Consider the following 26,027-nt stretch of genomic DNA (forward strand, 5'->3'; position numbering starts at 1 on the left):
AAGCCGGGTGGTGGGGCACCCGGCTTGGCGCTTCAACTTCTGTTCAGTTCTTCTGTAATGGAAAATTGCTTTGCACAAAGCTAGAGTGTTACAGTTCTTTCCAGCGCCCTTCCCCCGCCCCACCCCGCCCCTCGCAGCCTTCTGATCAGAGGGATAGCGCCCGCTGGAAAGTGGAAGGAGGGTAGTCGCCGCGACTTACTATGTCCCTCGCTTCAGGCCCTAGGCCGGGGTGGTTACTCTTTTCCTTCGGAATGGTACTGGTATCGGGGTCAAAGTGTCCAAATAATTGTCAATGTCAAGACCAAGAAGTGATCTGCACAGGGATCCAGTTAACTGAATACCCCTCTGATATACCCCTGAACACCCGGAGGCTGTACCTGAATGATAACAAGATCCGTTTCTTGCCAGCGATGAATCTAGGACTCCTCAGTGACCTTGTTTACTTGGACTGCCAGAAGAACAGGATTCAGGAGGTGATGGATTATACCTTTGTCGGGGTCTTCAGACTCATCTACCTTGACCTCAGCTTCAACAATCTAACCTTCATCTCCCCGTATAGTTTCTCCATGCTCAGCAACCTGCTGCAGCTGAATATCTCCAACAACCCTCATCTGTTATCACTTAACAAGTACACCTTTGCCAACACCAGCTCTTTGAGATACCTGGACCTCAGAAATACTGGCTTGCAGACCTTGGATGAAGCTGCCTTCCAAAACCTCATAACACTCCAGACCCTGTATCTGAGTGGAAACCCCTGGAAATGCAACTGCTTTTTCCTGGACTTCACCATCTACTTAATAGTGTCCCATCTGAACTATCCAGGTGAGGGCTTGATTGCGTGTGGGGATGAGGATATGATGGCATAGGAGGAACTGGTTCCGGAAAAGGTGAAGTCAAAGGTGGTTAGTGTGGGAGAGAAATCTGGGTAAAACTGATTGAAAGCATTCTTATTGCTCTGCAGGATCCATCCTTGGGTTGACTGGAGAGGCAATAAGGATCAATAGAAAATGTTCTAGAATAGTTATCCAAAGAGCTGAGTTCTGCTCCCATACTCAGCCCTTACTACTCAGCTGCTGTTGGGGAAGTCTCGATTTCTCTGAGCCTCAGTTTCTTGATCTATAAAGTGGGGACAATAATATTACCAAACATAGAGAGTGTCCTTTCAATGTGAAATGATATGAGTGGAAATGATAATGTACTATAACTGCAAAATGACAAAGTAATACAAGGACACTGAATTCCCTTGGTAAATTATTTTAATCTGTTTAATTTGGTGACTGACTTTTCTAGGATCTAAAAGTAAATTCAGTCATTCCTAACCAGGAGAAAATCCAATGGTATGATGCATAGAAAGGAAAGATCAATAGAGATGGAGGAGGCACAGTTGAGCCACTGAGACATGAGTGAGAGGGGGAGGAGAAGAGAAGGCTTGGATATCTCCTTTGTGTTCAGATGCTAACATGCACGGAAGGTGAGAACAGCACGAATGAGTGCAGAATGGGCCACCAATGCCCAGTGTGTCAAGCAGAGAGATTCCGAACTCACAGGCAGACGCTCAAGTCTTACCTGGTAGAGTTCCAAGCCAGTTGCTGCCACTCTGTCCACTGTCCCCACGGCTCTGCCATGGTCCCTGGGGCACTCTGGTGCCTCATCCCTTCTTCTTTTCAGTGACTTTACTGTCCCATTCTCATCCTTCAATTCCCCCACACCACCAATATCACGTTGACCCAGGGAAGGCAGAGCTTTGGATAAGTGTGAAATAACGAGCCCCTCACAGAAAGCTTGGAGCCACTGATGTAATTAAACTCGGTCAGAACCATGTCTTCTCTGCCTTCCCTGGGTGTGTGTTTTTGAAAATAATTTCATATACCAGCTTCACAAATGTCCTGCTGAAGTTTCCACCCTTAAGTCCAAGTGGCAATATTCTAGAAAGATTCCTGACCAAAATGCCAGGCTTTTAAGGGGCACTGGGAGAGAAGGAACTGGGTGATGACAGCAAGTAAAAAAAGCCTCCTAGCTTTCTAAGTGGGTCTGTCGTTAAATGTCTTCCAGGCAGGGGCTGTACTATGATGGGGCAAGTGATGCAAAATTGGGGCTCCCAGGATACAAAATTGAAGGTGGCACCAAGAGAAAGTATCTCCTTAAATTTTGTGCCTGAGGCACCTGGCCCTGCTGCCAGGTACTTCAACTCGAATTGTGTGTGTCACTCAGTCATGTCCAACTCTGCAACCCCATGGGGTGTAGCCTGCCAGGCTCCTCCGTCCATGGGATTCTCCAGGCAAGAATGCTGGAGTGGGTTCCATTTCCTTCTCCAGAGGATCCTCCTGACCCCAGGTTTCCTGCATTGCAGGCAGACCCTTTACCATCTAAGCCAACTCAAGTTAGAATCAATCGAAAGGAAGAAACTTTGTCAGACCATTTTCTTAACAGTACTAATCATAAAAGAATACAGGAGCAGTTTCTTGGGTCGCTTGCCTTGCCTCTCCAGAGATGGTGTCTTCTGCTTTTCTCAAGACTGGTGCTGTGGTGGTTTCTAGAAAGCTCTCTAAAAGAAGGTTAATATTAATCATTCTCATACATTAAATGTGGTTCCCAGATGGGATTCTCCCTGTCAATGTTTGTGTAACTAGCCTGTGGACCAGCATCATCTTCTCTTGCTCCCTCCCCACCATTCATACACATTTTTCTTGAGCAGAAATTGCCAATTTGCCAGGAGGACCCCCTGCTGAAAAGTGTGAAGGAGCTTGGCTCCTTCCCCAGTCCCAGAGCCTTTCACTTCACCTCCCAGGTAATCTCCCTTAATCCGAATTTTAGCTTTTAAAGTTGTATCTTCTCAGAATTTTCAGACTAACTACTTTGGACTCTTTGACTGAATTCCATCCAGGGTTGGACAGGATTATAAACTGAATCTGTTTCACTACATGTTTTCAAAAACATCAGAAGCTGGTGTCTATTTTGTCAAGCTCATAAGCTTCTCATGAATGAAGAGTCTGTCTTTTGAGGTAGACAAATCTTTTCATCCATTGTCCAGTGGAAGTCCCCCACCCAACACACACACACACACACACACACACACACACACACACACACACGCAAACTACAAATCTGCTCATCTCCCTCTGCTGTTTGGTTAGATCACTTCATGCAGAAATATAGTCCCATTGCCCCAATTCACTATTATTATCTCTTAAAGGTATCAGTGAACCCCAAGCCAGGCATAGAACAATTTAGCTTTGTGTCAGGTTTTGCAGCTACTGAAGTTTTTCACATGTGCAGTTTCATTTTCTTTACTTTGAGTTTCATACCAGCTCTTAGATTTTGTGCCCTAAGACTATGGAAAGAGGCTAGAATAGGTATTTTTGACCCTATCCTATGGTTAATAAGATGGATTGGTTCACCCAAAGTCACACAGCAACTAAATGGCAGGAAAGTGGTTTGAACTTCCTGATTTCAAATTCAAGTCTTTTTCTATATGACTGCTATCTCTTAAGTCCTCAAATTATATAACTATGATCCAATAAGTCACTTTAGTAATAAATATAAGTCACGTCATAAGCATAGGGCCACAGCACCTATATTTCACCTTTATGTCTTGTCTACATTTGGAACTCACACAAGATCACTTTCATTGGATGGCCCGAGCCATCATAGACTCATTATAATATGCCTGCACTTCCCTTCCAATCCAAGGTTTCACCCCAATCTACCCAAACTCTAAAAGAATAAACCCAACTTCAGTGTTTGCTCTCCTTTGCACCTTATTCAGTCTGGTTCTCCCTTCCCATGCATACATACACACACACACACACACACACACAAACACATGTGCGAACACATACACACATGCACATATACAAACACAAAACTATATCTACACAAACATACATACATATATATACATACTCACACTCTCGACCACGTATTACATATGCATGACACACATACATGTGTAAAAATGCACAGATACACACCAAGACATGAACAAACACACACAGACACAAAGTTGAAAACACACGCAGTAGAATTCACGGAATGCTCCACTTGTCCTTTAGCCAGACCTCAACATAACAGAGACATTTATTTTACGTAACTCTCATACGATGACTCATTCCTCTGTTAGGTGAAAGTATCTTTGCTATTTACAAACACTCTAGTTGAACTCTCAACCTTCAGCCCACCTATTACACCACATTTTCTATCAAAACGGTAATCTTTGACATGTTCTTAAATGGTATCACATCTCTTTCCCATGTGCCCAAGTTTCAGGACATAGGAAAATTTTTATGAAATGAGCTGAATAACCTGGTTGTTTATAAAGGAGAATCAAACTTAAAGATGGGTTTCATTTTAGACCCAGGGAGAATACCAAACCGTACTCCTGGAGATTTTGCCTGCAGTGCTGCATTGAGGTCAGTATGACAGCAGAATTATAGTATGTAGACCGTTTGAAGAGCATGGCAGTGAAGTAGGGATCTTCCATGCCACCACTCAGCTCATCCTTTCATTCATTTAAATATTTATTATGTCCCAAACAAGTGCTCATGGAGACAACTAGCCAAGAAGCCTGGGAGTATGTACAGAGACTCATGTGACTATGAGTCACCTGCACATATGTGTCCCAGGTGCAATGGGACACCAGAACTAAACTCACCGGACAGAGCAGGACAAAGAAGGCAGCATGTGCCTTTTGGGATAGAACAAGCACTTGGGAAAGTCTCAGCTGTGGGTGGTGAAGGATGGCCACCATGCAGGCAGGAAAGCCCAGTGTTAAGAGCTCAGGTTCTAGAGCAAAACAGACCTGAATCATATTCCTAGCCCTGCCACTTAGTATCTGTAGGAGATCAGATAATTCATTTAACCTCTCTGCACTTCAATTTCCTCATCTTTCAGACAGGTCTAATAATAGACCCAACTGCCCAGGGATGGTGCAAGGATGAAATTAGAACATTTATGAACTTCCATTTAGCATTAAGACTGGCACAGCATAAACATTCAGTAAATGAATGGTAGGCAGTAAACATTCAATAAATGAATGGTAGGCAGATGTAGGAAAGGCGCAAGGAATGGAGAGAGCACCAGTTATCAGTCAGGTGGCCAATGGGGCAAGCAGTGGACTTCAGCAAGGCTCGGTGGTATTGGAGGACAGTGTGCCTTGTCCAGGAGACACGCCTGTACAGAGGCATGTGGGCATATAAATAGGCTATGAGAAGGTGGGCAGCAGGTCTCAGGACACTCATCCCTGAGAAAATAGAAGGGAGGGAATCCTGGAGGGAGTTGGATATTGGATGAATTATGAATATAGGAATTCAGACCCTGGGGGGGAAAAAAATCTCAAATAAAGGCATGGTCTCAACTGGATCATGAGACTCAGGGCTGGACCAACATCAGTAAGGGGATTCTTCCTGAGTCATCTGAGTCTAGAACTGAAGTTCTACCTTAAAGACAAGCCAACTTCCAGGAACACATATGGACATGCAGGCATCTTTCGAGGGATGGAGTCGAGGTCAGTTCCAACCTCCAACGGGTAGACATGGCCCTGGGAGAAAGAAGTCACCTTCATGGTGTAATTTTGTCATCTGAAGAGTACTGAATAGAAGTTTTGTCCCAGGCTCTCCCTATCCACAGCCTACCATCAGGCTACCATTAGCCATTAGAGATGTATCCTTATGGATCCCCCAAAGTGCCCCAATCTTGAAGAGGGTTGTGAAAGATACATAAACTCCTGGGCAAATAATATAAGTACCCCTTGATGCCTTTGAACTGTGGTGCTGGAGAAGACTCCTGAAAGTCCCTTGGACATCAAGGAGATCAAACAAGTCAATCTTAAGGGAGATCAACCCTGAACATTCACTGGAAGGACTGATGCTAAAGATGAAACTCCAGTATTTTGGTCAACTCACCCACTCCAGCATTCTTACCTGGAGAATCCCACGGATGGAGGAGCCTGGGGGGCTACAGTCCATGGGGTCGCAAAGAGTCGGACACGACTGAGCGACTTCACTCACTCACTCACTCACATGTGAATAGACAACTCATTGGAAAAGTCCTTGATGCTGGGAAAGATCAAGGGCAGAAGGAAAAGAGGGCATCAGAGGATGACATGGCTGGATGGCATCACAGATGCAATGAACATGAACTTGGGCAAACTCCAGGAGATGGTAAAGGACAGGGAGGCCTGGCGTGTTGCAGTTCATGTGGTCACAAAGAGTCAGACACAACTGGATGACTGAACAATCTTTTATCAACTTTCATATCAGAGGAAAGAGTGATTTCATAGGAAATACAATTAACTAAGATTAACTCTGAAACAGTGGGGAACCCTGAAGGAAGCCAAGATCCAAAAAAGACATGGAGTGGTCTTAAAAGACATGAGGGTAATAACGTGTTCTCCCCCTATGTCATACTGCTGCTTGCCCCCTCAGAGGAACTGTAGAGGAGGTTGAATGTTTTATTCACCTTGCTTCATCACAAGGCTACAGCTAATAGCATCAAAACTTTCCCTTACTGACCAGAGATTTGGTGCTGTTACCAAAAGTCTTCATTAAAGGAAACCCTCAATGATAGACTCACCAGATGCACTGGAAACTGTCCAGTTCTCAAAGAGTTCATGTATTCAGTTTCCAAAGACAAAAATCATAGCAGAAATAGAAGTGAGTTGAAGTGTGCTTGTTCCTCGGATGCTCTGGTCAATACAGAGTTAAAACAGATTCACAGATTGCATTTTCTTTTTGGCTCAAGCCAGCAAATAGGAAGACTAATTCCTGGCCAGAACTGTAATTTTCCAGTCATTAATGCTATTTGAAGGTGAGCGTGGAAATTGAGCTCTTCCCAGGATAGCGCTCCCCAGCAGGACAGAGTTGAATGCCTCTGAAGATGCTCTCAAAAACTCATGCAGCTCTAAGCTCCTGGACAGAACAAGTCTGGCTTCCTACATCCCTGCACCCTGCCTCCACACTGGTCTAGCGCTGTCCAACAAAACCTTTTGCAGCAGCAGAAATGGTCTAAATCTGTGCTGTCCAACACAGTATCCACTAGCCACATGTGGCGATTAAACTCTTGAAATAGGGTTAGTGGAACTGAGGACCAAATTTTTAATTTTATGTCATTTCAATTCATTTAAATAGCCATATTTATGACTGGTCAGGGAAGCCTTTAATATAAGATACTTAAGCTGGAACTTTATAATTTAGCCCCCTCTCAGGTAAGTGGCTGGAGAAGGCAATGGCACCCCACTCCAGTACTCTTCCTGGAAAATACCATGGACGGAGGAGCCTGGTAGGCTGCAATCCATGGGGTTGCTAAGAGTCCGACACGACTGAGCGGCTTCACTTTCACTTTTCACTTTCATGCATTGGAGAAGGCAATGGCAACCCACTCCAGTGTTCTTGCCTGGAGAATCCCAGGGACAGGGGAGCCTGGTGGGCTGCCGTCTCTTGGGTCGCACAGAGTTGGACGCGACTGAAGCGACTTAGCAGCAGCAGCAGGTAAGTGGTTATAGAGTCCAGTCCAGGATGGAGATCTTCTAACATCCAAGTTAAGTGTTTCCCCCATGCCATGATATTTCCTTACTATCAGGTACATCACTGTCCATTCAACTCTGAAACAGATATTGTATGTTTATTATATGCTTAACATTCTTTTTTTTTTTTTTTTATGTTGGGGTGCTTTATCACAGGGAAAGAAGTCATAAATCCTGTCTTTAATAAGACAAATCTAGGGATACAAGAGAGGGAAAATGCAGTTGAAAGCCAGGAGTTCTGATCTCAATCATGTCAATGTATGATTTGGGTGGCAAGTCATTTTCTCTCTGAGTCTCACTTGTCTCTGAAATAAGGAAACAGGAGTAGACATTCTATAAGACTCCTTCTAGTTGGACCTAAATAGAAATAAAAGATGCACTTAGATGGAGGAAGAGGAGAGCAGTGGTCAGCAGACAGCGTCCCAAATGGGCAAGTACACAATGGGTTAGTGTTGAGGTACAGATGTTCCTAGATGAGTACTGTGGTCACACAATTAGGAAATGCAACCTGTAACTTCTGCATTCTCTCACCTCCTGTCTTAAACACCCTCTGCTGGCTAGAACAATGCCTCCACCCTCCAGGGACTCAGTGCCTTGAATTTTCCTCCCAGGCCTGGCCTGCTCAACCAGCAGTTCTCAAACTCCAATGAGCACAAGAAGCCCAGGCTCCCTGTCCAGAGATGATGACCCAGTTAGCTTGGGGCAGGGTCTATGAGAAGCCCAATGACAATGACCTGGATTCTAGCTCTACAGTGGCTGCTTCAACTAGTGAATAAATTGATTTACACTGAGATGTTGGGGGCTTCCCTGATGGCTCAGATAATAAAGAGTCTGCCTGCAATGCAGAAGACCCAGGTTCAATCCCTGGATTGGGAAGATCCCGTGGAGAAGGAAATGGCAACCCACTGCAGTATTCTTGCCTGGAAAATCCCATGGGTGAGGAGCCTGGAGGACTACAGTCAATGGGGTCATAAAGAGTCAGACATGACTGGGCGACTAACACACTGGATGTGATGCTGGTGGCTAATAATGTTTTGATATGTCTCCCTCAAGGGGCATTTGCAATGTGACAGGGAACAAACAGAACCAGAGAGAACACAGAAAGGGACAGGCTACTAGCATAGACATGGGGGTAGTTTCAGGACAGAAGGTCTGTCTGTGTCAGCCCTTAAATTACAGTCCTTGGACCATCCTGCTTAGTCCAATGGTGGGGTCCACAAGTCAAAAAAAGGACTCTAGGCAGGAGTGCCACCAAGGCAGGGGGATAAAGCCACCTGGGGACATCTGCAGGAAGCAGATGGGCTGGGTCATGCACTGCTTCAGGTCTAAGCCATTTAGAGGGCATTTTGAACAGAGAACATCTTAGTTTCATTCTGAGGCTATTTTATCCTGTATTCCAGGCTGCTGTAATAGGATAATGGCCCCATTTCAACCCACCAAGTACAAAGTCATCTACAACTGTGCCAAAACTTAGATTTCCAGAATGAATTCAGGTCTTCACACCCTTCCACTATTAATGCTAACCCATCTCCTCCATCAGGGAGATTGCAATAAAGACCAGACGCCAAAAGCGGGAACAGCTGGGCAGCAGACATTGCCAAGGCTGTCAACTGCTCTGCCAGCATGTCTCTCCCACCTCACCCTGGCCCTGTGGCTCCCTTCTGCTGAGAGCCGGAGAAGCAGCCTCCCGAGGGCAATGAAGCCGCTGAGAGGGCTGCAACTGGGGCAGTGATCCCCAAATGATCCAGAAAACTTGAGAAGGGATGGAGGGGGCAAGCTTGTTCAGTTTGGGAAGGGCCTTGTGTGATTCTCATACACTCTCTAACTCAGCCCAGTTGGAATCCCTGAGAGTAGGTGATCTAAAGCCCCCTCAAACTCAGAAATGCCAGACCGCTATGCATGGCCCCTCTGGTCACCCAATACCATTCAGGCCCCTGGAAGGAGGCAGTGCAAGGCTGCCAAAGCAGCCAACCTCAGTTTCTTCACCTCTAGAAATGAAGAATTCCCCAACCTGAAAGAAATCCAACAAAATGTGGATGCGGCTAGAAAAGAGAAACGGGCGGTTGGCCATCTAGGGCCTTTGAATGATTTTCTAGGGAACATGCAATGTATCCTGAGAAGTTTTGGAAGGCAGGAAAGATGAATACAGAGCTAGGAGGCTTCTGTGGGCATTCAGACAAGAGAGGCTGGCAGTCTACAGCAGAGGCATGAATTGAAGAGGTACAGATAGGCCAGAAGAAACTGTTCAGAAGGCAGACACAACAGGACCTGGGACTGAACTAGACCTTCTCAGAGTCCCCTGCACTCCCTTTGTGACTCCAGGCACAATTCTAAGTAATTAACAGGTCTGTGTTCTTTAACATTTGTATTCTCTGATAGACAGGAAGGTCTACAAGATCCAAGAGCAGGTCTGAATCTTCAGACACAGAGAAAGTTCTCAAAAAATATTTGAGTGAATAAAAAAGTCAATGAGATGTGGAAAATAAAGGAAAGGAAAAATCAAGTATAATTCCCAAGGCTTTGGCTTGGACAGCTGTGGGGGCTCCACTGAGAGAAGAAAGTAGTAAAGGGGCTTGGGGAGAAGCCAAGTCCTGTCTTAAATGTGTTGAGCGGGAGCTCTTTGTGAGACAGGAGGCTTTTGGATGGTTTGACCTGAAATTCAGAATAGAAGATAAAATATATGTTTGTAAATCATCAGCTCACTGGTGATCATGAAAACCAAACAAATGATGCTTAGCATGAGAGGATCACAGGGACTGCAAGGAGATCCAACCAGTCCATTCTGAAGGAGATCAGCCCTGGGATTTCTTTGGAGGGAATGATGCTGAAGCTGAAACTCCTACTTTGGCCACCTCATGCAAAGAGTTGACTCATTGGAAAAGACTCTGATGCTGGGAGGGATTGGGGGCAGGAGGAGAAGGGGACGACAGAGGATGAGATGGCTGGATGGCATCACTGACTCAATGCACGTGAGTCTGAGTGAACTCTGGGAGTTGGTGATGGACAGGGAGGCCTGGCGTGCTGCAATTCATGGGATCGCAGAGAGTTGGACACGACTGAGCGACCGAACTGAACTGAACATATCAAAGGATAAATTAAGGAGTGCAGAAAACTGAATAAAGTGAGGGGATCGGCAAAGGAAACATGACACAGAGTGTGGGCTTTCTAAACAAAGGCAAGAGCAAGTGCAAAGACCCTAGGGTGGAATAAGTTCGATGTAGTAGAAGGTGAGTATGGCTGAAGAGGAGTGGAGCCAAGGTAAGAGATGAGGTTAAAAATCAAAGGCCAGATCATATAGGACCTGGAGGTCATGGAGAAGCTTTCGATTTTATTCCAAATGTGACAGGAAGTTATGAAAGGGTTTTAAGTGGAGAAGAGACACGATCTATGATGTACAGCTGCCTCCCAGTGCTAGATGGAGAGCTGGGAAAGCGGGGACCCGAGTTAAGAGGCTGCCTCAGTTTTCAGGCAGCAGGGAACAGTGGCTTGGCCCCAGGTAATGGTCCAGAGAAGGTTAGAATCGGGGTATACTGTGAAGGTCGGACTAACAGGGCTGGCTCATGGCTTGAATTATGGGATGTGAGAGATGCAGCAAGGACTCCCAAGTCTCTGCCTGGGCAACTGGTGAATGGTGTTGCCCTTCCACCACTGAGCTTTTCTAAATTGCCTCTTACCCATGAGGACAATAACTGTCCACTATCTGAGTTTTTCCAAGAAGATGGGTAGTTATTCACAAGGTCCAGCTCTAGGCCAAACTGAGAGCCAACTTTGTTTGGTTTACAAATTAGCTTCCCAGAACTGCCTGGTACCATCCCCAGATCTGATATGCAGTTGGCTCCTCTCCCCCCATCATAACCTGCTACAGAAAGTCAGTAGCAGGCGTTCCGCATGGGAGGGCTTAAGTCTTTGGCTTCTTTTCCAGAGGACTTTACACTTTAAGCCTTATTTTATCAGTGAAGTGAAGCTCCTGCTGACAGAATTCTGGGCACTGAGAAGCATCTGAGAAATGTCATGAAGAAAAGGGGTCTTTCTACCTGTAAACTGTGCTCATCTACAACTGCTCATACAAAAGACCAGTTCTGTAGTCTAAGCAACTTTAAAGCACAGGAATAATCAGGCTGAACTTGATAGACTTCAAGGTTTGTTCCTGTAGTGTTCCAATGGTCTATGAATCAGGCTTAAACCTTACCAAAATATGAACTCTTCATGCAAGGGGAAAAATTGTTATAAGAACTGTATTGCCCAAGCCCAAATCATCCAAAGCCAAGGATGCTTTAGACCAGGAGTCAGCACACACTTTCTACCTATGGCTGATTCCTGTTGATTGACAGAAAACAACAAAATTCTGTAAAGCAATTACCCTTCAATTAAAAAAAATTAAAAAAAAAGGACGAGTAAATATTTTAAGCTTTGTGGGTCTTTGTTGTGACTACTCTGTCTCTGTAGCATAAAAGCAGCCATAGAAACTACATTAATGAATGGTCATGGCTGTGTTCCAATAAAACTTTATTTATCAATACAAAAACATGCCACAGGATGGATTTGGCCCACAGATTATAGTTTGCTAAAGCCTGGCTTCCATCAAGGGAAGACATTTGGGTGATGAGAGAAAGGAGCTCTAGGGAGGCAAAAGTAGGAGCCAATGTCAGGACTAGAAATACTCACAGGACCATGCATGAGGGTCTAAGAAGGGGCCTTGTTGGCCAGTTGGGTTTGGTTGTGCTGGGCTGCATATGGTGCAATCCAGGTTCCCCTCTAGGGAGTCTTCTCTGAGCCATTCATAGTATGCTGCTGCTGCTTAATCACTTCAGTCATGTCCAACTCCATGCAGCTCTGTGGACTGCCACCTGCCAGGCTCCTCTGTCCATGGATTCTCCAAGCAAGAGTACTAGAATGGGTTGCCACACCCTCTTCCTGGGGATCTTCCAGACTCAGGGATCAAACCCAGGTCTCCTGCATTGAACACAGATTCTTTACTGATGAGCCACCAGGGAAGCCCCATTCATAGTACAGCAGAATATAATAGTGTTCCCTTCAAATTCCATCAGAAACAAGTCCTGCACAGCAAAGCCAAAAACATGAGTTTTAAAGAACTGCTGTATGAGAATCCAGCTGAGCTATTTCAAATCCTTAAAGATGATGCTGTTAAAGTGTTCCACTCAATATGCCAGCAAATTTGGAAAACTCAGCAGTGGCCACAGGACTAGAAAAGGTCACTTTTTATTCCAATCCCAAAGAAGGCAATGCCAAAGAATGCTCAAACTACTGCACAATTGCACTCATTTCAGATGCTAGCAATGTAATGCTCAAAATTCTCCAAGCTAGGCTTCAACAGTATGTGAACTGAGAACTTCCAGATGTTCAAGCTGGATTTAGAAAAGGCAGAGGAATCAGAGATCAAATTGCCAACATCTGTTGGATCATAGAAAAAGCAAGAGAGTTCCAGAAAAGCATCCACCTGTGCTTCATTGACTATGCTAAAGCCTTTGAATTGTGTGGATCACAACAAACTGTGGAAAATTCTTCAAGAGATGGGAATACCAGACCATCTTACCTGCCTCCTAAGAAATCTGTATGGAGGTCAAGAAGCAACAGTTAGAACTGGACATGGAACAATGGACTGGTTCCAAACTGGGAGAGGAGTACATCAAGGCTGTATATTGTCACCTTGCTTATTTAACTTACATGCAGAGTACATCATGCAAAATGCTGGACTGGTTGAAGTACAAGCTGAAATCAAGATTGCAGGGAGAAATATCAATAACCTCAGATATTTAGATGACACCACCCTTATGGCAGAAAGTGAAGAGGAACTAGAGAGCCCCCTGATGAAAGTGAAAGAGGAGAGTGAAAAAGCCAGCTTAAAACTCAGCTTTGAAAAACGAAGATCATGACATCTGGTCCCATCACTTCATGGTGTATAAATGGGTAAACAATGGAAACAGTGACAGACTTTATTTTCTTGGGCTCCAAAATCACTGGGATGGTGATTGCAGCTATGAAATTAAAAGACGCTTGTTCCTTGGAAGAAAAGCTATGACAAACCTAGTTCAGTTCAGTTCAGTCGCTCAGTCATGTCCGACTCTTTGCGACAGTGTATTAAAAAGCAGAGGCATTACTTTACAGGCAAAGGTCTGTATAGTCAAAAAGATGGTTTTTCCCATATGGATGGATGGATGGATGTGAGAGTTAGACCATAAGGAAAGCTGAGTCCTGAATAATTGATGTTTTTGAACTGTGATGTTGAAGAAGACTCTTGAGAGTCCCTTGGACTGCAAGGAGATCAAACCAGTCAATCCTAAGGGAAATCAGTCCTGAATATTCACTGGAAGGACTGATGCTAAAGTTGAAGCTCTAGTACTTTGGCTGCCTGATATGAAAAACTGATTCATTGGAAAAGACCCTGATATTGGGAAAAGTTGAAGGCAGGAAAAGAAGGGGACGACAGAGGATGAGATGGGTGGATGGCATCTTGAGTTGATGGACATGAGTTTGAGCAAGCTCCAGGAGTTGGTGATGAACAGGGCAGCCTGGCATGCTGCAGTCCATGGGATCACAAAGAGTCAGACACAACTGAGCAACTGAACTGAACTGTATGAGATTAGGCCAATAATCCACACATTTTCTCCTATATGTATTCAACAGATGTTTATCAAGGCTCTATTGTGTGCTGCTGCTGCTAAGTCCCTTCAGTCGTGTCCAACTCTGTGCGACCCCATAAACGGCAGCCTACCAGGCTGCCCCGTCCCTGGGATTCTCCAGGCAAGAACACTGGAGTGGATTGCCATTTCCTTCTCCAGTGCATAAAAGTGAAAAGTGAAAGTGAAGTCGCTCGGTCATGTCTGACTCTTCGAGACCCCATGGACTGCAGCCTACCAGGCTCCTCCATCCATGGGATTTTCCAGGCAAGAATGCTGGAGTGGGGTGCCATTGCACTAGGGATATACAGGTGAACAAATAGGATCTCTGCTCTCAAACAATTCTCAAGCAGTGATCGAAACAATAGCTACCTTTTGATATCATGCCTGCAGCCCTTGTATCCTCACCCCCATCTCCATGTGCACTTACCCTCATCTCCTTCTCCACTCTCAGAAGACAGTTCAAGGCTTACCCTTCATTTTGTCCTGGAGACCATCTGTTCCTGCCTCCTCCAAGACTTCACATCCCTTAGCTCACTGAATTCTCCCTAAACTCTCACAAGGTAAGCAGGGATTGGTATTAGCCTAGTGTAGAATAGTCCGAGATGGTACGAGGTTAGCTGCCCATCTATGGCCTTCTATCACCCCAAGGTCTCTTTCCTCCCATTAAGCCTTATGTCAATAACACTGCCCCAAGGGACATTAATAACAAAAAATATTTAATCCTCTCAACAAACATACTTTGAGCTCTGGTGTGTGTTAAGCAGTACTCTAGATGTTGGGGACACAATAGTGAACACAAATCCATGTCTTCATGGAGTTCATAATCTAGCAGACAGAAGCAGACAGATATCCACTTCCTCAATAAATACATAATTTAGCTGGACAAAAAAAAAAAAAAAAAAAAGACAAAGTACTGAACATCCAATGATATTCAGGCAAGCTAGGGCCTAATAAGGAGAAATGGGGGAACTGGGCCTTTCCCTAGGTTCCAGGTGGAAATTTTTACCACAAAGTGCTTAGACTGATAGAAACTGGCATTTGTTCTCCAAGGGGCAGTTGCAGTGTAACTGAAGTCTGCAAATTGTATCCTCTCCCATTACATGGCCGTCAGCTGGAGGCTGGCCTCCCCTTAGCCCAGGCAGTTCCTGAGCAAGACTGTCCAGGGAACTCAAAGCAGCCTGCTCATCTGGAGAGCCATGCAGACTGCAGAACTGTGGTCACTTTTGTGGATTAAGAAAAAGAGCAGTTCCTCATAAAGCCACCAGGTTCAAGATGGTTTTCTGAAGGAAGGCTTCCTCAGTTGCTATGCTACCAGGTGTGGTTCTGGGTCCCTGAAACTTTTCCCTTCATGCGTTGATTTTGGCAGACAGGTTTTCCACTTGTGAGCAATATGCCACATGAGGAACTAAAGAAGTGTGTGGTTTATGTTTCCTTAGGAACTATCTGCAGGGAGAATTTAAACATTAATGATACCTGTAATTGTACCTAGGCACTGTACCTGGGGCAAATGCTCTGCACCTATGAAGTGGAGCTGAGGAAGGGATAATATGGGGCTTAACTGCCTGTTTGTAATATGAATGAAAGCCCTGGGATTGTGCAGTGCACAACATATACAACAGTGCCGTGGCAGCCTTTTCTCAGAGGCAAGGAGATCAAGAAAGCCAGAGAAGGAGTAATTGATGAACAACTTATTCATCCTGTAGCTTGGGAATAATTAAAACTACTTAGTGGAGCACTTGCCTGGTGTCTCAAAAGGTAAAGAATCTGCCTGCAATGTGGGGACCCAAGCTTGATCCCTGGATTGGGAAGATCCCCTGGAGAAAGGAATGGCAACGCATTCCAGTATTCTTGCCTGCAGAATTTCATGGACAGAGGAGCCTGGGAGGGTACAATTCCATAAAGTCGCAAAAAGTCAGACACGACTGAGCAACTAACACACACACCCAGTGGGGTGCTCAAGAGTAGAGTTTAATTTCGTGAAGCACCTTATATGATGCCTAGAACATATAAGACACTCCAAGATGAGCAGATAGGTCCATAAACCCTAAAGTCATCATACTAGACTAGAAGAATGCATGACTAACAAGCTAAAGAAGAGATGAACCAATAAGGACCTATTGTGTAGCATATGGAACTTACCCTGATGTTACCTAACAGCCTGAATGAGAGGGGAGTTTGGGGGAGAATGGATACATGTGTATGTCTGGCTGAGTCCCTTTGCTGTTCACCTGAAATTGTCACAATGTTGTTAATTGGCTATCCCCCAATACAAAGTGAAAAATTTTTTTAAGAAGAGAGAGATGAAATAATAGAGAGCTAGGATCATTTAAAAAGTGGGAGAAATGGAAAACAATAGTTAATCCAAATATATCAGTCTAACATTAAATGTTAATGGGCTGATTAAAATACAGTTTACTAGACTGAATGAAAAACAAAGCCCAGCTGCATCCGGCTTACTAAACGTACCTTAAATATAGGAACACAGAAAGATTAAAAGTAAAATGATGGGAAAAGATATGCAATACAAACACTAACCAAAAGAAAAGGGTAAATCTACCAGAAAGAACTAACAGTTATATATGTATTTAAGAACATTGCTTCAAAATATGTAAGCAAAACTTAACAGAACTATTTGCAGAAGTAGACAAGTGTACAACCATAACTGGTGATTTTAACATACTTCCCAGTAACTGCTGCTGCTGCTGCTAAGTTGCTTCAGTCGTGTCCAACTCTGTGTGACCCCATAGAGGGCAGCCCACTAGGCTCCTCTGTCCCTGGGATTCTCCAGGCAAGAACACTGGAGTGGGCTGCCATTTCCTTCTCCAATGCATGAAAGTGAAAGTGAAGTCGCTTAGTCGTGTCGGACTCCTAGCGACACCATAGACTGCAGCCTACCAGGCTCCTCCGTCCATGGGATTTCCCAGGCAAGAGTACTGGAGTGGGGTGCCGTTGCCTTCTCCATCCCAGTAACTAGCAGACAACAAGTAGGCTAATAGTAGCTGAGACAATAAAGTTAACAAAAAGCCAAAAAAGATGAAAAGTCAATAAAGACGTAGACAATCTGTATAAAAGCACACTCATTGGCATACATAGAACAATGTATTCAACAAAGACAATACATTTTTTCAGTGCACATGCAAAAATTACTAAAACTGACTCTATTATAAAGAAAATTCTTAATAAACTTCAAAGGACTGAAATCAGAGAAATATGCCTCTGACTACAGTAGAACTGAACTAGAATTGAATAATGAAAGCAGTGCTAGAAAATCCCCAAATATTAAAAATCAAGTAATTCAAGGAATAATAGCTCTTATTAACAAGAATGATAATGATCAGACATGGATTATGCCTTCAGGAGCTAAAAGTCTGTCTTGTAGGAGAGAAAAGATGCTTTTTGCAGGACCTTCATAGTGGTCCAGTGGTTAAGACTTCACTTGCAGGGGTTATAGTTTTGGTCCCTGGTCAGGGAGCTAAGATCCCACATTCCTGTGGCCAAAAATCCAAAGCATAAAGCAGAAGCAATACTGTGACAAGTTCAATAAAGACTTTAAAAGTGGTCACATCAAAAAAATCTGTTTAAAAATATGCTTTTTCAAAAATTTTTTTTTTGATGCTTTGCTTTTCTAGCAAATAACCACCAAGTAAGACAGAACGTGATAGGTGCAGTAAGAATGATGCTAAGAAATGCAACAGATGAGCCCACAGTGGGAACAATCACAATATATCTTCTGAACTGGGAGGATGAAGTGGCTGGGGAAGGGTTCCTGGAAGTAGATGCATTTACATTAGACCTTGAAGGACAGGAAGGACTTGATGATGCAAAAATTGGAGGAAGAGATATTTGATGCGAAAAGAGCAGTGTAACAAAGCTAGCTGTAGGTAAGGGGGAGAGGTAACCAAGGAGCAAAGAGAGTTTAATTTGACTAGAATAAAGGGTGAGTTATGGGGAGAACTGAGAAGTAAGGTGGGAATGGTAGAACGGGGCAACGCTGAGGGCTCTGAACACCAGGCGGTCTGGATGTTATCCTGAGCCCTGGGGGAGGTCAGACAGGGGTTTTGAACCAGAGTGTGACTGGCAAGAGCCAAGCTTGCAGAAGGGGAAATCTGGCAGGAGTGTGTGCAGCGGTCCAGAGCTGGGGAACTGGCTATGGTGGAGACAGACGTGCTGGGAGGTGAGGCGCGCTCACACCTTGGCGGTGACAGGTAATGAAGAGGGGAGAGAGAATGCAGCAGTAGAAAAACCCTCTCCACAGAGCCACCCACATCCCTCACTTAAAAGCAGCCTAACAATGCATTAAAATCGCTGCCTAATTGCTCCTTTCAAGGTAATGCTCCAAAATGGGGAAATAATGCATTTAATGTTTAGTCTCATATCTGCCGCCCAAGCCCTGATTTGAAAGCTTAATCTTTTTAAAAATAGAATGAGATAAACCCCTCTGCACCCACCATTGGGCACACTCCAGACCCTCAGAGTCCCATGTTCTCCTTTCTCATATACATCTTTCTTTGTATATTCCCACATGGTGTCTCTGGCAGCTTAGGCAGGTGATCTAAGCCCTGTCTTGCTAGAATTCCTGAAAATTGCCGGAGTCTTCCCTCACCTCACCAGCCTCTGCTTGGGCCTCCTGGAAAAGCACCAGAGGTCCTTGAACCAGGCTGACTAGAGAGAGGTCTTGAGACATAACTGCGTTCCTGACCCTTTACAGCACCCTGAGATGGAAGCCCAAGGGCCCTTTCCTCTCCAGTTGGCCTGGGTCACCCACAGGGCCTCTGTCTCACACTCATTCTAGAGAGGGGCTTCTTCCTCTCCTTTCCTCTGTAATCTTTGCAAACAGTCAATGTGGCAGCCCCATGCTGGCTTCCTCCTCCTGTGACTAAAACCTCAACCAAGAGCGAGTCCTCAGTAGCATTACAAACATCAGGCCATCTTCCTGAAAGTAACCAACAAGACCAGGAACCAGGGTGCAGGCAATGGTGTCCAGTTTGGAGAGGACTTAATGGTCAGCCTGGACAGCTCATTCCAGTCACCCAGAACCAGCTGCCTCCCAGTAAGCTCACCTCTGTATTCCTTTCCCTATTTCTCCTGCTTCTAGCTCTAGTCCAAACTGATTTCCCTCATTTCCTTGGTCACCAAAGAAATCAGTGCCTTTACATAGCCTGGGCTTCCCTTGTGGCTCAGCTGGTAAAGAATCTGCCTGCAATGCAGGAGACCTGGGTTTGATCCCTGAGTTGGGAAGATCCCCTGGAGAAGAGAAAGGCTACCCACTCCAGTATTCTGGCCTGGAGAATTCCATGGACTATATAGTCCATGGGGTCCCAAAAAGTCGGATACAACTGAGCAACTTTCACTACTACCACTACATAGCCTGGAGTTCCTACCCTGTTGTAGGGGAAGCTTCTCCCCGCATTAGTCTCTCTCTGACTCCTACTTCTGAAAAACAAGCTCAGATGGCTCAGTCCAGGTTTTCTGTCTCCTGTCCCCTGCTGAGATCCTGCAGTTTATCCAGAACCTTCAGGTTAGGAAACTTTTCTGAGTCTCAGTTTCCTGATGTGAAAAACAAGGATGAAAATGTGTCAACATTCTTGTAAGAATTAAATGAGATAGCATTTACATATCACTTAGCATGTAGACAGAACTTGGTAAATATCAGCTGCTACTATGACTCTGATCATAATTGTCTTAAGCCCTAATCTCAGCCCTGAGTGGAAACTCATTTATCTAATGCTTGCTGGATATTTTCACCTGGACACTGCACACAGGCACCTCAGCATCAGCATGGCAAAATATATGGAGCTAGAGAAATGCAGGACTGACAACAGAGCTCTGAGCAGTCTGTGCAGCTCTTGTGTACAGTGTACTGTGTGCACTGCTGTGTACAGTAGCTCACCTGCTCACCTGTGCCGGTTAAATCCTCTTTATTACCCTGAGAATAGATGTTCTTCTTTATCAGTTCAGTTCAGTTGCTCAGTCGTGTCCAACTCTTTGCGACCCCATGGACTGCAGCACTCCAGGCTTCCCTGTTCATTACCAACTCCTGGAGCTTACTCAAACTCATGTCCATTGTGTCAGTGATCCCATCCAACCATCTCATTCTCTGTCTCCTCCAGCCTTCAATCTTTCCCAGCATTAGGGTCTTTTCTAATGAGTCAGCTCTTCACATCAGGTGGTCAAAGGATTGGAATTTCAGCTTTAGCATCAGTCCTTCCAATGAATATTCAGGACTGATCTCCTTTAGGTTTGACTGGTTGGATCTCCCTGCCATCCAAGGGAATCTTCAAGAGTCTTCTCCAACACCATAGCTCAAAAGCATCAGTTCTTCAGCGCTCAGCTTTCTTTAGAGTCCAACTCTCACATCCATACACGACTACTGGAAAAACCATAGCTTTGACTAGAAGGACCTTTGTATGCAAAGTAATGTTTCTGCTTTTCAATGTGCTGTCTAGGTTGGTCATAACTTTTCTTCCAAGGAGCAAGCGTCTTTTAATTTCATGGATACAGTTATTCTTTATAGGATGAGGCAATGGGATTCCAAGACAGTATCAGACATCCTGCTGAAGTTTCCAAAATTAGTGACAGCAGGTTTGAATTCTAGTCTGTCTGGCTCCATGACCCACTTTTCCTTCTATTATATACTGAAGTCCACAGTGCTTGGTGTGGGGAGGTGCTCAGAGAAGGATCCAGGCAGCTGAGTCAGCCGCTATAAAGGAGTGAGACTCATGTAAATCATGAGTGATGCCAACAGCATCACAGAAGCAGAACTGCTTCCTGTATTGGCTGTCCCTTTGCCCTGAGCTCGTCCCTGATTTCTCCAGGTTGAGGGTGTAGAGAACACACAGTAGGCATTTCCAGAGAATCCTGTCCCTCCTAAGTGGGGTGTGATGACCTTGAGTGGCCTTAGTGATCCCTGGCTGGGCTCAGGCACAGGAGAAGGGAAAGGGACAGGTGGAGGGGAAGGTGGGGGTAAGATGAGGAAGGGAGCAAGAGATGCCAAACACTGATGGAGCTCTGTGGAGTGTCAATACTCCATGACCATCTTGCTTAAGTTTCCAAACTCCCAGCTCCTTCTGTGCTCTCCCATTCTTTGAAGAGCCTTAAAAAGCAAACGTCATTTTTAGCACGTGATGTGAACACAGCTAGAAGTGAAGTTGCTCAGTCATGTCCAACTCTTTGCGATCCCATGGACTGTAGCCTACCAGGCTCCTCCGTCCATGGAATTTTCCAGGCAAGAGTACTGGAGTGAGTTGCCTGAATGCAGCTAAGCCTGGGGCAAAAAGCAGTCCATGTGCAGTCTCAAACCTTACTATGCCCAGAGATCACCTGGAGATCTTGTTAAGATGCAGATTCTGAGTCAAGGAGGCCTGGGCATGCTGCCTGAGATTCCACATTTCTCATGGGGTCCCTGTCATGCCGGTACTGCTGGCCCTCAGACCACGCTTTGAGTAGCCAGTGTCCATGCCATCACTCCAGGTCCCCGTTGGCCTCACAAGCCTAGGAGTTCTGTTTCAGCACTCTGCCTGCTGTGTGTTTCCTCTTAGATGAACAAAATGCCACTTGCGTGGAGCCCACAGAGCTGGCAGGATGGCCCATCACGAAGGTGGGGAACCCGCTCCGGTATATGTGCATCACGAACCTAGATCTCCAGGACTACATCTTCCTGCTGCTCATCAGCTTCTGCATCTTCTGCGCGGGCACCGTGGCCGCCTGGCTGACCGGCGTGTGTGCCGTGCTCTACCAGAACGCCTGCCGCAAGTCGAGCGAGGACGAGGTGGAGGAGGAGGAGGCAGAGAACGAGGACGAGCAGAGGGTAGAAGTCAGCAGGCGGATTTTTCATAGCAGGGTGGACTCGGGCCATGATGGATTCCCTCAGCTGATTTAGTTGCAGAGGCTGAAGCTGCTGTCTGATGCAACTTTCCCAGGCTCCCGCCTTCCATCTTGCCTTCCGCTTCTCATTCCTCAGAGCTGTCTTAGAAATGAAAGCCTACTATTATGGTAAAGTACTATTAAGGTAAAATAAATAAAATGTTTGGTGGTCATTTCAGAGGTTGGTCTTCTTCTGCTCAACCAACCCAAGCACGATTTCTCAAGCTCAGAAGAATGGGGTACAACCAAGGCTAGTGCAGCTGCTGTAGGATCTAAAGGTTGAGGAAGCCCACCCTGAAAGGGGGTCATATGTGTTTGATGAGCACCTACTCTGCCCCTAAATTAAGTGCTGGGGGGAGGCATCTGGGAAATAGAAGATTTAAAAGATTTGTCCTGGAAAAGCGACAAGCTGGTTCAGAGGAGTAGTCAACATTAAAGTGAATCAAATGGAGAGAAACGCAAGACAAAATGACAAGAACTAACAGGAATGGGATATGTCTATGTGCTACGCTCACACTTCACCTTGTAATATCACTATAGTCCTACACTTTACAGTGACACCAGTTTACCCAAATGGTCAGCAGCACAGACTCCCAAAGCCACATTTTTTCCTTTAAGAGAAGCTGCCTTTCCAAGAAATGTTTAGCAGCATTGTCACAGTGAAGGAGAGAGGCACAGAGGCAGCCACCGCTCCTGAGGCCTTACCGTGTGCCGAGCATCATGACACATCTAATGGGAGTAATCCTCATAGCAACTCAGTCGGTTGGCCATTGGTACCTCATTTTCGTGATGCTCAGAGAGGCTAAGTAACCAGCTCACAAGATGACAAGAAACAGCACAGCTGCTGAGCCCAGACCGCCTGGCCCAAAGCCCGTGCTCTGTGCACTGTGGCCACCTGACCCTGATGAAGCGACAAAACAGCCAAGTGTGCACCCACCTGGCCCTGCTCTAGGCGCTGCTTAGAAGACGGAAAAGCGCAGAAGTCGGGGGTGGCTCAACCCAAACACTCATGATTTCCCTTTCTCCCTTCCCAGACCGAATTAAGACTCAGATCAAAGCCCCACCCATGGAGCTACCTGTCCCTAAGCCCCCAACAAGACTCGCCTTTACCTCTACACTTACTCTGCAAATTCATGTGATTCCCTTGACTTTTCTTGGTGTCATGCCCCCCAAACTGTTGTTGTCGTTGTTCAGTTTCTAAGCTGTGTCCGACTCTTTGCAACCCCATGAACTGAAGCGTGCAAGGCTTCCCTGTCCTTCACTAACTCCCTGAGTTTGCTCAAACTCACATCCATTGCATCAATGATGCCATCCAACCATCTCATCCTCTGTCACTTCCTTTTCCTCCTTCCCTCAATCTTTCCCAGGATCAGAGTCTTTTCCAATGAGTTGTCCCTTCGCATCAACTGGCCAAAGTATTGGAGCTTCAGCTTCAGCATCAGTCCTTCCAATGAATATTCAGGACTGATCTCCTTCAGGATGGACTGGTTGGATCTCCTTGCCATTCAAGGGAATCTTCAAGAGCCTTCTCCAACACCATAGCTCAAAAGCATCAATTCTTTGGCTCTCAGCCTTCTATATAGTCCAACTCTCACATCCATACATGACTACTGGAAAAACCATAGCTTTGACTAGACGGACCTTTGTCAGCAAAGTAATGTCTCTACATTTTAATATGCTGTCTAGATTGGTCACAGCTTTTCTTCCAAGGAGCAAGTGTCTTTTAATTTCATGGCTGCAGTCACCATCTGCAGTGATTTTGGAGCCCAAGAAAATAAAGTCTCTCACTGTTTCCATTGTTTTCCCACCTATTTGCCATGAAGTGTTGGGACCAGATGCCATGATCTTAGTTTTCTGAATGTTGAGTTTTAAGCCAACTTTTTCCACTCTCCTCTTCCAAGAAACCAACATTGTAATACTGCTATTAACTAAACTTCAGAGCTTATTTGTATTCCCCAGTGTCCTTTTAATGTTCCAGGATCCAATCAAGGACACCACATTTACATTGAGGATATTCTTAAAAACAAAAATTTATCTAACATTTATTGGGCATTTCTACATGTCAAGAATTCATCTGCATGTTTCTAATTAAACACTAAATATATCAACTCATTTAACTGTCAACATAACCATTGTGATGTGGATATTATCATTATTTGTATCCCCATTAGATAAGGAAATTGGGGCTTAACTATCTCAAAATTATGAAGTAAAACCAGAAGTCAAACCAGCTCTGTGTGACTGTAGACTGCTTTCTCCAAACCACTGATCAACACTAGCTCTCAAGAATTTAAACTACCAGGAAAGTCTTGGCAAAAGAAATCTGAATTGCAGATTTGCACAGTAGTTCTTCCCCTAAGAGACCCTGGATCTTTACACAGACACACACACATACACACAAATGGGCCCAGCATCTACTCTGACTGGCCCTGAGGGAACAGACAGAATCAAGACTCTCAGGGAGCTTATAGTCTAGTTTGGCAGAAACACAAGTAAGCAAGTGATTTCCAGCCAGAGTGGTAAGTGAAGTGTAAGCACGGGGTAGCTCAGTCAGTAAAGAGTCTGCCTGCAGTGCAGGAAACCCGGGTTCGATCCCTGGGTTGGGAAGATCCCCTGGAGAAGGAAATGGCAACCCACTCCAGTATCCTTGCCTGGAAAATCTCATGGACTGAGGATGGAGGAGCCTGGTGGGCTGCAGTTCATTGGGTCACAAAGAGTCAGGCATGACTTAGTGACTAACTCTTAATCTGGCCAAGGGACCCAGAGGAAGGGCACCTCTCACCAGGAGTCTTGAAAGTCTTCCCTGAGGAAGAGACATCTAAGCTGAGACTTGGCTGAATGCAAAGTGGGCGAGGGGGACATTCTAAGTAACAAGAACTGTGTGTGCAAACACCTAGAAATGGGAAAGAACCTGGCACATCATTGTAGCTAGAATATAGAGTAGAAGAGGGGAGGGAGACAGGAGAGAGAGATGCAAGGCCAGGCTCTGGAGTCCTTATGCCACCTTTTGTTACCCAGGGTTATGGTAGGTTCTGCTGCAGTATCAGATAAAACCCAAAGTTTCCTTAGCTTAGCACAACAAAGACCCTTCTCACTCCTGTAAGGTCTGCTATGGGAAGGGCAGCCCTCCTCCACCCTTCAGCTCCAGCATCTAGAACACAGGCCTGGAGTACACACCACAGCATCTCTTCAAGAGAAGAAATGAAACAGGCACGTAGCTCTTAACTGCCCACACCTGGAAACGACAGATCATTTTCAACTCACATTTCTTATGGCCCCAACCTCATGACAAGCAAATACAGTCTGTGTGCCAGGAACGCAAAATCTGATGGTAGACAAAGGTTTGTGTCTGCTGCTGCTGCAGCTAAGTCGCTTCAGTCGTGTCTGACTCTGTGCGACCCCATAGATGGCAGCCCACCAGGCTCCCCCGTCCCTGGGATTCTCCAGGCAAGAACACTGGAGTGGGTTGCCATTTCCTTCTCCAATGCATGAAAGTGAAAAGTGAAAGTGAAGTCACTCAGTCGTACCTGACTCTTCGTGACCCCATGGACTGCAGCCCACCAGGCTCTTCCATCCATGGGATTTTCCAGGCAAGAGCACTGGAGTGGGGTGCCATTGCCTTCTCCAGAGGTTTATGTCTAGCTCACCACAATAAGGAATTTGAACTGTTCCCTGGAGACCCCAAGGTCCACTCAAGAGTTTTTGGCATGAGAATCACATAGTCTAATCTGTGCTTTAGAAAGCTCACTCTGGCTATAAGGTGAAAAGAGGGAGGCACAAGAACACACAGTCTGGCATACGGCAGAACTCCAGGGGAGACCCAAGGGTGAGGAAGCAAGGGCTTCGACAGTGGAAACAGAGAGAAGTAGATGAATTTCAGTTATATAAGAGACAGAGTTGACAGAATTCTGTGAATGACTGGACAGGGAATATAGGGAAAGAATGGGTGGGCATTCCGAGAGGGTGGAAGGAGTTAAGGAGGGTGCCCAAACTTCTGATCTAGA

General features: G+C 45.4%; 1 protein-coding gene across 1 annotated transcript; it reads left to right on the forward strand.

Annotated features, from left to right (window-relative positions):
• The first annotated feature begins 200 nt into the window (after positions 1-200).
• LRRC52 (leucine rich repeat containing 52) lies at positions 201-22,186 on the forward strand. The gene is made up of 2 exons (XM_005888643.2): positions 201-822; positions 21,699-22,186. Exons 1-2 carry the CDS (start codon positions 201-203, stop codon positions 22,037-22,039), a joined length of 963 nt encoding a protein of 320 aa, XP_005888705.1. The 3' UTR covers positions 22,040-22,186.
• The last annotated feature ends 3,841 nt before the right edge of the window (positions 22,187-26,027 follow it).

The sequence above is a fragment of the Bos mutus genome, chromosome 3 (assembly GCF_027580195.1).
Source record: "Bos mutus isolate GX-2022 chromosome 3, NWIPB_WYAK_1.1, whole genome shotgun sequence".
NCBI classification, from domain to species: Eukaryota; Metazoa; Chordata; class Mammalia; order Artiodactyla; family Bovidae; genus Bos; species Bos mutus.

Bases quoted from the DNA above. Each gene is read 5' to 3' on its own strand.
- LRRC52 (XM_005888643.2), top strand. From the start codon at position 201: ATGTCCCTCGCTTCAGGCCCTAGGCCGGGGTGGTTACTCTTTTCCTTC. The intron at 823-21,698 runs GTGAGGGCTTGA...GTTTCCTCTTAG, and splicing joins GTCCCATCTGAACTATCCAG to ATGAACAAAATGCCACTTGC.